The sequence below is a fragment of the Colius striatus genome, chromosome 2, assembly GCF_028858725.1.
Source record: "Colius striatus isolate bColStr4 chromosome 2, bColStr4.1.hap1, whole genome shotgun sequence".
NCBI classification, from domain to species: domain Eukaryota; kingdom Metazoa; phylum Chordata; class Aves; order Coliiformes; family Coliidae; genus Colius; species Colius striatus.
The window spans coordinates 66,704,228-66,717,739 of NC_084760.1; the positions used below are offsets into that span (position 1 = coordinate 66,704,228).

The 13,512-nt window shown below is 36.6% G+C and overlaps 1 protein-coding gene across 8 annotated transcripts in view; it reads left to right on the plus strand.

The window, feature by feature from the left end:
• FAM120B (family with sequence similarity 120 member B) overlaps window positions 1-12,720 on the plus strand; it is a 56,992-nt gene extending 44,272 nt beyond the window's left edge. For 3 of the 8 annotated variants that reach the window (XM_061990909.1, XM_061990915.1, XM_061990914.1), the window contains 2 exons: window positions 7,111-7,189; window positions 8,866-11,418. In XM_061990909.1, the coding sequence (XP_061846893.1) occupies window positions 7,111-7,189; window positions 8,866-9,125 (339 nt within the window). In that variant the 3' untranslated portion in view covers window positions 9,126-11,418. Of the gene's footprint in view, window positions 1-1,532; window positions 1,642-2,877; window positions 2,992-7,110; window positions 7,211-8,865; window positions 11,419-12,637 lie in introns of those variants that run through there. The other 5 variants (XM_061990912.1, XM_061990911.1, XM_061990910.1 and 2 more) reach the window with 5 other exon arrangements.
• Window positions 12,721-13,512: the final 792 nt, after the last annotated feature.

Here is a 13,512-nt window from a genome sequence, read left to right on the forward strand (position 1 = left end):
AGATATTTTTAATATTTTACTTCTCATAGATTGTTGTACCAAAAGATGAAAAGGTATAAATTAAAAGCAGTTGATATATTTGTGGGCAAGTTTTGTGCAGCTCAGCTCTTTGTAGCCTAGCAGCTGTTAAAAATAAAAAGTGGAAAGCTTCTGATAAGAATAAAAAATAGAGCTGTCTTGCTTTTTTAAAAATATGCTAAGCTCATATTATTCTGGTTCTCTGTTTTTCGTAACAGTAATCATATTACTTTGTTTATCCACACAGAAAATTGGATATAATAGTCTCATAAAGCAGTGAGGCAATGATATTATCACTTTATTAGCTGTTTTATTGGGCTTCTGACTAATGAGTATGTTCATGATCATTTTTTTTTAAATTAAAACTAAATTACTCAATGAGGTCAGCATAAGTGATATGTTTTGTCCTTTTCTGATCATGCCTTTCATCCAGCTTTCATAAACACGTCTGAATTTATTCTCCTAAGAATACAAGGAAAGGTTGTTCCCATTCATGGATGTTCTTCACAGACTCAGTTTATGTGAAAAAAAAAAAAAAAATCACAGAATATAAGAGTTTGAAGGGCCCAGGATGTTTTGCCTAAGGCTCTATAAAGAGGATTTTTAACTCAAATAATGTCCTAGGAATGTTTGTGGGAGGGTTTGAGGGATTCAGATTCTACTTCTAATTTGAGAAATCTCTCTAGTTGCTGCAGTCTTACCACCTGTTGGACTTTTACCTTAGCTTGTAATCCTTTCTGTCCCTCCTCTGCCTTGGTGGCTACAAAAAGGAAATTGTCATCCTGAAAAAAATCAGTTTGGTTTTATGAAAATCACAGATTATGCTATTTCTCTAGAATATTTTGATAATTCTTTGCAATGTGCACTACTGCCCACAAATCAATAAAAGAGAGAAAGATTCTAAGATATGGCGCTTTTTCAAAGCTCACTGAAATCAGAGAAAGCTTGGGATATATGACATCTTTTTAAACAGCTTCAGCTTGTCCTTTTCACAGTAGAACTTTTTGTCACACCACAATGTAAACATTTTTTTATTGAATTCCCTCATTTCTCTTTAGGTTTCATTATATTTTATCAGTCAGTAGTTGGGGCTGATGTATTGTGTTGTTTTGTTTCTAATGTATGAAATGGAGATACTTGATTTTCACTGGTGTGTTTTCCATGAGTTCATCAGACCTCTGGAGGCTTTAACCATGTTTACCTCGGGTATTGCTATCTACATTGAAAGGTAATAGAATGGGAATGCGAGCGATTTACAGATGTGAGCAAAAAAAGCCAAACTTCACTGGGAAAGGGGAAAACATTCCTTCTGTACTTCTACTTATCCCTCCAAGGATCTACTTTTAATATTAAATGTTTGAACTTTGTTTCCTGAAAAAAATACAAACCAACTTCATGGATGTATGACTGTGTCTAAGACAAGTCTTCTAGTTGCTGTATATGTGATTGATTTGTGCTGCTCCTGAGGAGACAAAAACAGAAGAGTTATTTATTTTTAACACTATTGTCTGCAGGAGTCTTTGTATACACCTTTCCAGAATCTGAGGTCTTTAATTTGCAAAGCTTGCATGGTGAAGAAAAGAACAATACAGAGCAGACCAAGAGGGAATGGATTTATCACAGGTTGGCATTGTGTTAATTTTCTCAATAAAGTCAGTATATTGGTGAGCTCAGTTATCTTCCAACAGCAGCAGCATTTACACAGGCAGCCCATCAAGTAAGTTGTAAAGTGTTTCTCCAAGAAACCAAAGGAGAAATCTAAGAAAATATTTCCTGATTTTAGGAATTCATGTGAATTTGATTACCCAGGTTTGGCTAAAATAGTATTTCTACCTAGCTACGTAGTGAGATACATGCAATAAATAAAATACCATTTGCCGATAGAAGCATCACTGCTATTTACTCAGTGACTAGGGTTATTTTTATTGGAGAAATTAGATGACTCAGAGGGTTGGGGTTTTTTCTTACTTTCCCTCAGGGGAGCTATTTTAATGTTGATAGTTGAAGGTCTGAGTGGGGACTGAAGAGAGAATACTCCTTGTTGAACTGACTGATATAACTCAAAATACAAGAATGCTTTTGTGTAACCTGGAGAATGGCTTTTTTTGGCCTTACTCTTTTTTTCACCCCGCACTTTATGGCTTAGTTTACTAAAGACCTTTGGTTTTGCCACCTGATCCGACTGACTTTCAGGATAAAAATCCATCTAAACAGTTTTCAGCATCATTCACAGGTCAGCCTGATGTTGAAGCTTTCAAAGCTTTGAAATCACGCTGAATTTCAGTGATTATACTGGCATTACTTTTATTACCTGCTTAATGTCTGAACAATTATAATGTCTGTGAGGATAAAAATTACCCTTTAAAAATTCAAAATTGCAACAGACAGAATGATTTTCTGCTAGTTCAATACTTTATGTGACAGCAATGCTTCTGATGGGATACTACACCATAGCAGTGCTGGACATTCAAAACTAAGAGTATCTATTCATGATTTATGATACCAGGCCTTGTTAGCATCTGCTATTTTGTGAGGGCTGTATTTAACTATTTTAATTATGATTTGTGATTCCAATTTGGACAGAGATTTCTGTTCTGTTTTAATGACTGCAGTCTCCAAATTTATGTCATAAAATTTTGATCTGGTTTCTAAGTACACAAATTAACAGCTTGTAATCATGATGTGCATAGATGGAAATGAGGAAAAGAACCATGCTTATTAGGCTGACTTTAGTTTGGAATAATCATGATTGTGCATAAAACTAAGAAATGTTATTTCCTTTAAAAATAATATGATCTTTCTTTTTCTTCATTTAATTTTTTATACAATCAGAGTTGCTTAGTAAATACTGTTTTTCAGGAACACAGCAAAGGGGATTTAATCCCAGGTTCCAACAAACACACAGAAATTATTTGGTTGCTCCATATCATAACCAGATGAGAGGGTTCATGTGGAGAAATTCTCAACCACAAGGTAAAAAATGTGTATATGTGTGTGTATTTGGAATTGTCTCTGTCAACAATATAGCAGCTCTGTGTCTGTGTTACCCTGAGGCCACAGCAGTCAGTAACAAAACAAGTAGCAGTTATATAGTCGTATACTATCATTAACAGAAACTAACTCCACAGGGTGAGGTAGAGCATATCATTATAATCTGGAGTCATCTTTTATTCACAATGTTCTGGGAAAGAAAGTTTTCCTGTGGTATTTAAACTTGCCATGCTTGTTCTCAGATGAACTGTGTTTATAATTGCAGTAGTTATGAAACAAATTGGCACAGCTGCACAGAAATGTCTTTCTAAAGTCTCTAGCTGCAGATCCTAGTTCATCCTTCAACAACATACTTAGGCATATGAATAAAGTTAAATGTGTTCTTAAGCGGTTTTCTAGATCAGGGTCTCAGTCTCCAGATCATTGCCTAAGTAATAGAAATGCAAATTCTGTCTTATCTTAGCATTAATCTTAAGTGATTCGGCAATCTCACTTCTTGAACTTCCAATCTCACTTCCAATGTGGCATCACTGTAGATAACACTGTTATCTGACATAATTCAGTTTTATTTATCCATTATTATGGGTTAAAGCATAAACATATAGATTCAAGAGAATAAGCAAAAGGAAGAGACGTGTCTTAAGAAATGCCAATTATTTTGTTAAGTCTGTAGAGCCCACATTTCGTTTATGTTTCCAGATGAGGTTTTCAAAGACTGATGATGTGATTAGAGAGGATAGATACTAAGTAAATACTATAAAGTCTTCAGTTTGTTTCAGCTGCCACAGTGGAATGTTTGAGAGTGAGATGCTATCATTTGATTCACAGATAAGATTGTTTGATCGTGTATGTAAAATACAAAGCTAAAATATAGAATGTGTGAGCTGACCATGAGCAGAAACAAAACTGGTCATTGTTACTGTGACCATCTCAAGAAGCCTGCTCTTTGGGGTCACGTCATCTCTGCCCAGCTACAGACTGGATGTGTTCCATGAAGTATGTTCCACGGTAACTGTGTTATAAATGTGTTTCATTAGCATTATGAAAAACATCTTGGCTTCTTCTACACTAGCCCTATATACTACCCTCAGGATGCTCATAAAGCACAAGCCCATAAGTGCAGTTCAGATGCCTCTGTCAAAAGTAAAATAGATGTATTTATTTATTTATGGGGAAAATGTCCTTACAAAGGAGCCCTGCAAGATTTTAGAGCTCCTTTTAGACTGATCTGCTAAGATGACTCATTTTGAAGAAGTGATTTTTCCTAAGTTTGCTAATATTAAGATAATTCTTTGGATTACTTCATTATGTAGCTGCTGCCTCTACTATATGTGTGTGTCTCATCAAAGAGAAAAAAGAACAAAAAGTATCAAGTTTGTGTTCTGTGTTAGGTTACGCGATAAAACGTCTTAGTAATGTTATCCCATCCTTTGTATACCTTCCTGTGGTGTACTGTTATGGTTCCTGCTGTTGCATAGTATATAGATGTAGGATATTATATAGAAATCATTGGATTAAATGCATTAAAAAGTAATGGAACAATAACCATGGGACCCATATCTTCTCTGCCAGGAGTGTACGTAATAATTAGGTACCCTTTGCTCCCTCCTATCAGTTGATGCTTAAGAATTCCATTACAATGTCTCAACTTCAACAGTGGAGTTGAAAGAGTGGAAAGAGTGCTTCTACCCAGAAAGCATAAACCTAAGAGGCACTGCTATTTCTATGAGATGATTGTTTGAGTCCCTACAAGTAGAACAAGAACTGAACTCAGACTTTTCTGATTTTATTATGAGTACTAATCACTGATGTTTTGTAATGAACATCTCATCCTCTAGCTGTATTTTGAGAGAATTCAGCTATGGGTTTTTTAGATTTTTAAGGGAGTTGGTGGTGGGGCTTGGTTTGGGGCTTGTTTGTTTGTTTTGATTTTATTTACTTAAATTCTCTTCATAAATTTCTTGGCTACGTGTCACATACGGAGAGTGCATCCATGTAACTCAGAGCAGGATGTTTAAGCGTCACAGGAAGGTAGATTTTCCCATAGTGTTCCTCGTTTGTTCATTTCAAAAACTTCCAGTTTAGCATGCTGACTTCTGTGTCTCATCCTGAATGTCTTTCTATTCTGATGCTTGTTAAACAGATTGTAGGGTTCTAATTTAAAGCTAGGGTCAGACTTCTGTTATTGAGGTCTTGCATTGCAGTTCTTTATAATCTATATGCTTTCAGTTTAGAAGTCTTGCCTAAGCTAGCATAGATGTCTGTGATAAATCATAACTTTACAGGTTCTCTGTGGCTGAAACAGCTCACCACATGCCCTGTAGCCTATTGGTAGACAAAGCTTGATTAGTTAGCAGTTAAGACCACTAATACGTTGTTTTGAATCACAATTGTTACCACATTCTATAAACAGCTAAAAATAAACTGAGCAAGAAGAACTATGGAAATCACCAATGAGCATCATGTGTCTTTGTCACTCTCTTTAGCAGTCCAGCTGATAAACACTGAGATTGTCTAGCAAATTACAAATTACCACCTAGATCTAAATCAACATAAGAAATATAGAAAAAAAATTTTAAAAGACAAAAGTCTAACTTTATCTATGCATTATCTTGCATACTTTTACAGCTGTATTTCAATGGTTCTCATACTAGTATTTGAAAGCCTGTCTGAAAAGTGAGATGAAAAGTGAAGATGAGGAAAGATATGAAGGAGTATGGGACTGATTGTAACAGCTACGTGGTTGAATGGTTGAAATCAAGGAATACCCTAATACATTAGAAGTAGTGAAAGGTATTGGCAAGGATATAGAATTTCTACTGGTGATAAGGTAAACATCAGAACTCTCTGTGTGATGGGCCCCGCAGGGGTATAAGGATGTAACAAGTAAGAGCTGTCAAAGATATAGAAGTAACAGCTACTGGTCATCTACCACCAGAATCATAAACAGTGAGATTGGGGAATGGTGAAGCATTGTGGTAATTTCATACTTGCATTTAGAAGTTGCTGGATTTAGGGATAAACTGTATTCTGCCTAAGAAAATTATGTTATCTCCAAAATAATAGTTTTGCTTTCTTTGTTTCCATTCACCTTTATCTTGTTTTTCTTCCATCGTTCTATTGGAAAAGAAGAGAAAAAGGTTTTGTTTTTTAAAGAATTCAACTTAGAAATATCACTTTTTCAAAAGCTATTTCTTCATATTTAAAAAGAAGGTCTTGGAGAAAAGCTTGTATGGAAAATTGAAAGAACTTTTTTAGGGGACAGGAAAGATGAGTGTTGAGGAAAGATGTGTAAAAAATAGAATCCTTGTAGGTGTGTCTCACTCAAGAGAAATTCTTTTGTCCAAATCCAAAGGGAATTATCCAGAGTGACACTTCTTCATGGAATGTATTTGCATCAAAAGGGTACATTCACTTTAGTCTTAGCACAGTGTAAACCATGTAGTTGAACTTAAGGCAACTCTGCTGAAGGATATGAGTTTGTAGAAAGTTTACATTTGCAAAATGTTTAATCAAGGCTTCCACACTCATGTTGCATACTCTGAGTTCAAGCATGTTTCAGACTAATAGGATCTTGATAGGAACATAATGTTGGTGGAACTTGGTAGAACTTCAGTGCTGAAAAAGGGATTTTGTTTACAGTTTGAGTACTACTTTACTTATAGGAATCTATAACTAAAGCAGTATTAGCAGTACATAGGCACACTTAAACCAGTATGAAAATGTTTGTTAACAGAGCTTAAATCTGGTTCTAAATAATGTATTTTCCTTTCTTGAATTCATAGTCAGATCTACCAACCACAGTGTATGGCCTGTATGATTCACTTCCCTTACCCATTAATTTGAATAGATTTAGAGGTTACAGTTGTCAAAGAGCTTTTAGGTGAGCAGTATCCCCATGAACTTCAAAGACAAGTGCAGAGACCTGCGTCTGAGGAGGAACAGTCCCATGCAGCAGTACAGGCTAGGGGTAGCTTGCTGGTTTTTTTTTTTTCAAAATATGTATAATTACAATTTTTCTTGCAGACTATCCAGATAAGCTCTTGTTTTCCTGTTTCAATGTTAATTTAAAATATTTAATTCCTGTCCTCCTCCCTTCAGGTAGAGAATATAGATTGGGACATCCAGACTGGAGGAGAAGATTTCAGCGTCCTCCTCAGTAAAGAACACATGTGTACAGGTAGTAAACTGAGATGATAAGGTAATCTTTGTCAATCTGAGCTTCTTTATATGAACTTTACTATGTGACTCCAGAGAAAATCACTCAAAACTGAGGCTCTTCAGCTTGTTAATCACTTGTCATGTTAGGTCTAAGCTTAGTATGAGATCAAAATCACCAAAACTTTTCTATAATATCAACTGACTGTGTGAAGTGAACTACACTGCTGAGGAGAGAAAGAATCCATCATGCTTTCTTCTGTAATAAGTAATACTTATCAGAAATAAGATTCTTTTCCTGTCCAGAATTCTAAATTAAACACTTATCTTCACAATTATTTCTTTAAAATGGATATATTTTACTTTGTGATCCAATTTCAGTGATGTATTTCTTTAATTATAGAAATAATTACTTTTCAATAGAATTAATAGCAATTTTTTAACAGCACCATAGGATCATACATTCTTAAAGTCATCGTGTCTCCTAAGAAACTGTTTTAGAGATTACATCTTTCTTATGTCTTCCATTTGCATACCCATTCAGTTAAAAATAATCAGAGATACTTTACTTAATTACTGTCTTTGGGGGAAAAAGAAAATAGGCAGTTGTGTAGAAATTCCATCTTGAATCATAAAGTGTAAAAGTTGTACCAGAGAAAAAGTGTCAACACCACTTATGTCACACAGAAAGTGGATGATACACTTAGAACCATGTTTATCTTTTTACTAATCTGCATCTCAACCTAATGGAAAATTGTCTATGTCTATGTAATCATAAACAATTTCATGCTTTTGTTAGGTTTCTAACAATCTTTGAATGGTGTTGGCTGAAGTGAGTGTTTATGGAACTGATGGGTTCTTGTCTATTTATGTGCTTTGGAATCACAGTATATTTTGTTTTGCTAAATAGTTTTTAATACTTCAGCATTTTCAGTACATGAAGTTATATAATATCTCTTCTCATATGGGAGGTATACAATGAAAGAAAAATGATAGCCTTATGTACTGTTTCTTCTCTCAAAAAAGATTGAGCAGCAGAAAAAGAAGATATCCACAGTCAGAGACAAAATGTTAATAGCAAATTTTGAAATCTGATGCAGTTCACAGATTTTTTGTAAGAGCATATTTAGTTATTGAGGATAACAGCTGTTCCAAACAGTGGAGTCCTTGGTCTTGCACGTGAACAAAATTTGTATTTACACAGAGAAATGTGGTCTTAACGGTTGTCATGTTGGAAAATCCACACTTTTGGATTATGTTCCTTTTTTGTTTTGAGTGAGATTGATTAGATTCTTATTAATGTAGTTCTCATAATCATAATTCTAGATTTTACTGATAACATAAAGTGTGTCTCAGTCTTAGGCTTCTTTTGTATGATTGCCAGGGTTATTTATTTTTATAAGGACTTGAAAATTACATTTATACCTGGAAACTATCTCATGACCCATACTAACAGTAAGTAGCAAACACTGTAAAACTTAGTGCTTGCATTTAGACTTGCACAACTTAATGTTCAAAGCATATGTACTGATCTGGGTAATCAATCAGATCACTGAACTCTGAACCCAGCATTATGGTAATGACCTGCAGAGTACGGATCACAAAATCTTTCCCTGTCACAGCCCATAGATTGTAAAATTGTTTCAGTGTTGGTGATCCTGCATCTTAGTTGGCTCCTCACAACTGTTTGTCTTTTAGATCATCCAGATGACCCTACTCATTACTGGAAGTGGATGAAAATGGATAAGAAAAAAAGATACACTTTTATGAAGAAGTTCATAAAAACTTCATCAGTATTTCAAAAATGGTGCTGGGAAGGCTCTCATCAGAAATTTATCATGAGCTTAGAGAAGTCAATTACAGAATGTTGTGAAACAATTCTACAATTTAGGTTCGGGACAGTATTGTTTGGAGCATTCTACAAAAATGTTTTTGTAAAAACTACTTCACTGTCATGAAAAATGATCCTTAGAAAAATTATGTTTAAAAAGTAGAAGTCTGTCCTATATGTCGAAGAGGGACGCAAAACTTTTAAAATTAATTCATCTGGTTCTGTTATGAGAACTATTATGTCTCTTCTGTTAAACCTTCATGCTGTGTGAGTCTGAAAGTGTCCAGTCTAAGACAAAAAAGGGTATTTCTAAAAGTGTTTTCAATCATATCACAGTTAAAAAAATGTTACTTTTCTGTCATGTGGTTTACTTTCATAGTTCCTCAATGTCAGAGAATGAGAAAAGAGTAGCTAAAACATTCCAGAAAGTTAGAAAAATAGTTTCTGTGTACAAAACAGCTACATCTTTAATTTCCTATAATTCTGGGGCCTTTCAGAGCCAAGTCAAATGCATAGTCCTCTCCTGGAATACCTGGAATTCTCCTCAATATGTAGTCATTTATGAAACATTGAAAGTTTATGCCAGGCCTTGTATAAAATATGTGGTTTCAGCCTTAAAGAAATCAGCGTAAGCCTCTGGCCAGTATGATTTTGAAGGAAGTTCAAAATCAATGGGAAAAAAATAGGTATTTTCAATGCATTCTTTTTTTTTTTTTCTCTAAGTGACAGTTGCTTGAAGCACACAGGGTAATTTTTTTCCCTGTCAACATCATTAGTGCATCTCTTGCAGATGTTAATGTGTCATGGTTTAAGCTCAGCTGGCAACAAAGCACAACATAGCTGCTTGCTTACTCCTCCATTCCCAGTGATGGGATGTGGAAGAGAAAAAGATAAAGGCCTTGTGGATCAAGAGAAGAACAAGGGTGGGATCACTTGCCGATTATGGTCATGGGCAAAACAGAAATAATGTGGGAAAGAAAACAAAATCAGTTTAGTCTGCCACCAGTCAAAGCCAGAGTAGGACAATGAGAAATAGAACCAGATCTTCAAAACATCTTCCTGCCATCCCTCCCTTCTTCCTGAGCTCAGATCATGGTTGTCTCTCATCCCACTTCCTTTTCCTGCTGCAGATTTTCCCTTCTTAAGTCGTGATTGCAGAGACATCCAGTTGGTTCAGCCTTGACCCAAGTCAGGTCTGACTTTGAACTAGGGGAGCTTCAAGTAGTTTCTTACAGGGGCCACCTCTACAGCTTCTCCCCCACTACCAAAAAAAACTCAGCACACAAATCCCATACACAGTGGCACCATGGTTTCACTTCATACTGCTAAGGCAGTCCCAGGAGATCTAAGTAAATGGACAGAGTACAGGTAGGGCAGTCGGGTATCTCCTGTGTTAATTTTATCTGGTGTATTGTTAATCACATGGATTTTATTGCTACTTTGGAGATATGTCTATTTTTACATTGGTTTGCAAGTACACTTGAAATGTGTTTAGCACAAGGAAAAAGCATTACTTTTATATTCAAAGATAAAATTTAGCTCTGATTTTCAAGTCTATTTTCAGAAGTAGTATAGCTGTTGTACATCTTACTCTCATCTTTATGGTAATGTGATGATTAATTTCAATTCTGTTGATTTGAGTCCATTATTGTTTGGTGAATGTTGTTTCTTAAGCCTTATGCAGGTAACTCCTTTGAGTCAGCTGCCAGTGGAACTTATTCTGTTAGTTACTATTTAGTACATATGTTGTGTCAAAGTGATTATTGTCAGACATAGATAACTCAATAGTATAATTCCCTTGCATGTATTTTTCTGGTTTTAACCCAATAAATATATTCTTTCATCCTCTGCATACAGCAACAGTCCAGCTAAAAAAAAAAAAAAAAAAACAAAACGGGCATCAATACAGGATTTCTGATTCTTGTCAAAGTTTGAACAGGCACAACTTTTACTCAACACAGTGTCTGATTTGTGTTCCAGGGATCTTGTCATGATAGGACCATTCCTGCTTCCTTTCTCTATTGATTTGTCACTGACTGAAATTATACTACCACTTTTAAAAACAACAAACAAAACAAGAAACAAACACTTTTTTCCCAAAAAAATATTTTGGAATAATGTGGTCTGAGTTTTATGGAAAGTTCTCTAGTTTCAGGAATCTCATGATCTGTAATAGTGTATTTGAAAATAATGTAACTGTTGGTGATTCCCCCTTCAGGCTTTTATATGAGAAAAGATTTCTGTTGACCTCAATAAAGTTAAATAAAGTTAGGGTGGAAGTTTTACTGTGCTAGCTGTGGTGTGTTACGAATTGTTGGTAATAATTGCGCTAACTACTGAAGAATTTTTAGCTTCTCTGTGAGGTTTTTTTTTCCTCCTAACGTTAGACCATAAGCAGAAGCTGTTTATTATCATTTCCAAGCCAAAACATACTTTTTCCCACCAGGAATCATGGAATGAAAGCAGAAGCATGAAGTCAAAATGTAGAGGTACCACTTTCCTGTTTCACTGAACTTTAAATTGGTCAGAATACCATAAAGCTTATGGAAGGAAACAAGAATGCTACTGTAAAGATTCCAGTCTATCATGATTTCCTTAATATGTGGGCTACAGAGTTACTTTGAATGAGTACCAGACAGAGGAAAACCAGACATGTGGATTTAAAGTGAAGCAACCTATGTTTGTGGAGGAAACAGTGTCAAGTTGCACCAGGAGAGGTTTAGATTGGATATTAGGAGGAATTTCATCACTAAACGGGTTGTCAAGTATTGAAACAGGCTACCCAGGGAAGTGGGGAAGTCACCATCCCTGGGGGAGTTGAAAAGACTTGTAGATGTGGTCTTTAGGGACATGGTTTAGTGGTGTACATTGCAGTGCTGGCTTAACAGTTGGAATCAATGATCTTAAAGGAACCTAAATGGTTCTGTGATTCTGTGAAATCTTTTTGTGCCATGTTGTCTGGAAGAAACAAAGGAAAATCAAACATGTTATTTTGCAAATGTGGCCTTTAAATAAAGGTTAGGGAAGAAGATAAAAAGCTTACATGTTCACCTTGAAACATTTCCGCCCTCGTCAGCTAAGCTGGGAGGCAGGCTAGTCTATGCTCCTTCCCTGGAAAGACTGAGATTCCTCTGACACAGAACCTTCTTCTTAGAGGGTGTCTTTTGGTGATATAGAAACATGGTCAGCCCAGTAAATCAGCAGAGGCCTTGGCATGTTTGTGCCACATGGGGATATCATGCTTGTGAGTGTAGGGATACCACAATGTTCAGTGAGGCTGCTCTCTTAGATCCATTTTGATGACCTGGTAAGGTTGTTCCTGAATGCAGATTGTTCAGACTTGCTGACATTGCTCAGGACAACCTCACTGATGGTGAGTATAGAAGCTCCAGTGATTCCCAGTGTCTGAGGCACAGAGGTGCCTGCCACTCCCATGATTGTCTGCACCCTGAAAGCCCTACCAGGCTCTGGTCACGGCCCCCAAGGAGTTTGGCTGCCTGCAGCTAGGGGACCTTGGATTCTGTTGGGGTGTGAGGAAGACCTTGTGTGCAAGAGCTGGGAAGAGCCTCATGGAAGGCCTCTGCTTCTTGGCTCAAGAGCTGCATTTATGCCCAGGTCCTTGCCTAATCTACTTTGCAGGTATGCCTGTTTCCAGCCTGGCACCTTGCTAGTTCTGTCCTTGCCTTGCTGATTTGACTTCTGATGTGACCTGGGATATCCCTCATCACCACAGACTCATCCAGTGATCACAGGACTGCTTTTTGAAGCTGTTTACCATCATCAGACCTGCACTGCTCTTGTTCAGGTACTGTGGGACTGCACCCTCACCAGTGAGGTCACTGCCCTGCCTGCTCTGCACTCAGCTGCTGGCTCACCTTCCTTTGTGGGGAAGCCTCCATGGCCCAGACAATAGTAGTGGTCAGAAAGCTTGGCTGTAACTACTTAAGTAATTGGAGAGTGTCAAAACAATAGATATGGCCTGCAGGATTGCTTGCTACTGAAAACTGCTTGAAAAGCTGAAACCAGCTACAACCAGCAGTGTGTCTTTGTATATGTCTATACAATTAGGACTTTGCATTTGTTGTTTTCCTAGACCCTGTAGCTGACATCCAGACCTTTCTCATCCATAACCAGGCTACTGAGCACACTGTGTTTCAATGTTGCATATCACAAATATGAAGCTGGTTCAGAAGATGGAAGCTCCTTTGAATGTGTACCAGCAATTGATACTTCTAAAGCTCTGCTGGCTTGTACTGGTTTTGAAGCCCTAGGTAGGACATTAGGTGTGTTGGCTAGGCCTTTTTACCTTCAAGTATGTAGTTCTTAGGGCTCTGTAGCTGAGACAACATGTGATGAGTTGAAAAGTTGTATTTACAAAGAGGCAGCTGACATGGTATTCTGTCAGAGTGTCAGAGTGTGTCATGGTATTCTGCCTAAATGTGTTATTTACTCTTTCTACAAAATGAAGGAGTAATGTTTGGTTTTACTTGTGCCACTGTGAAAATATATCTAAA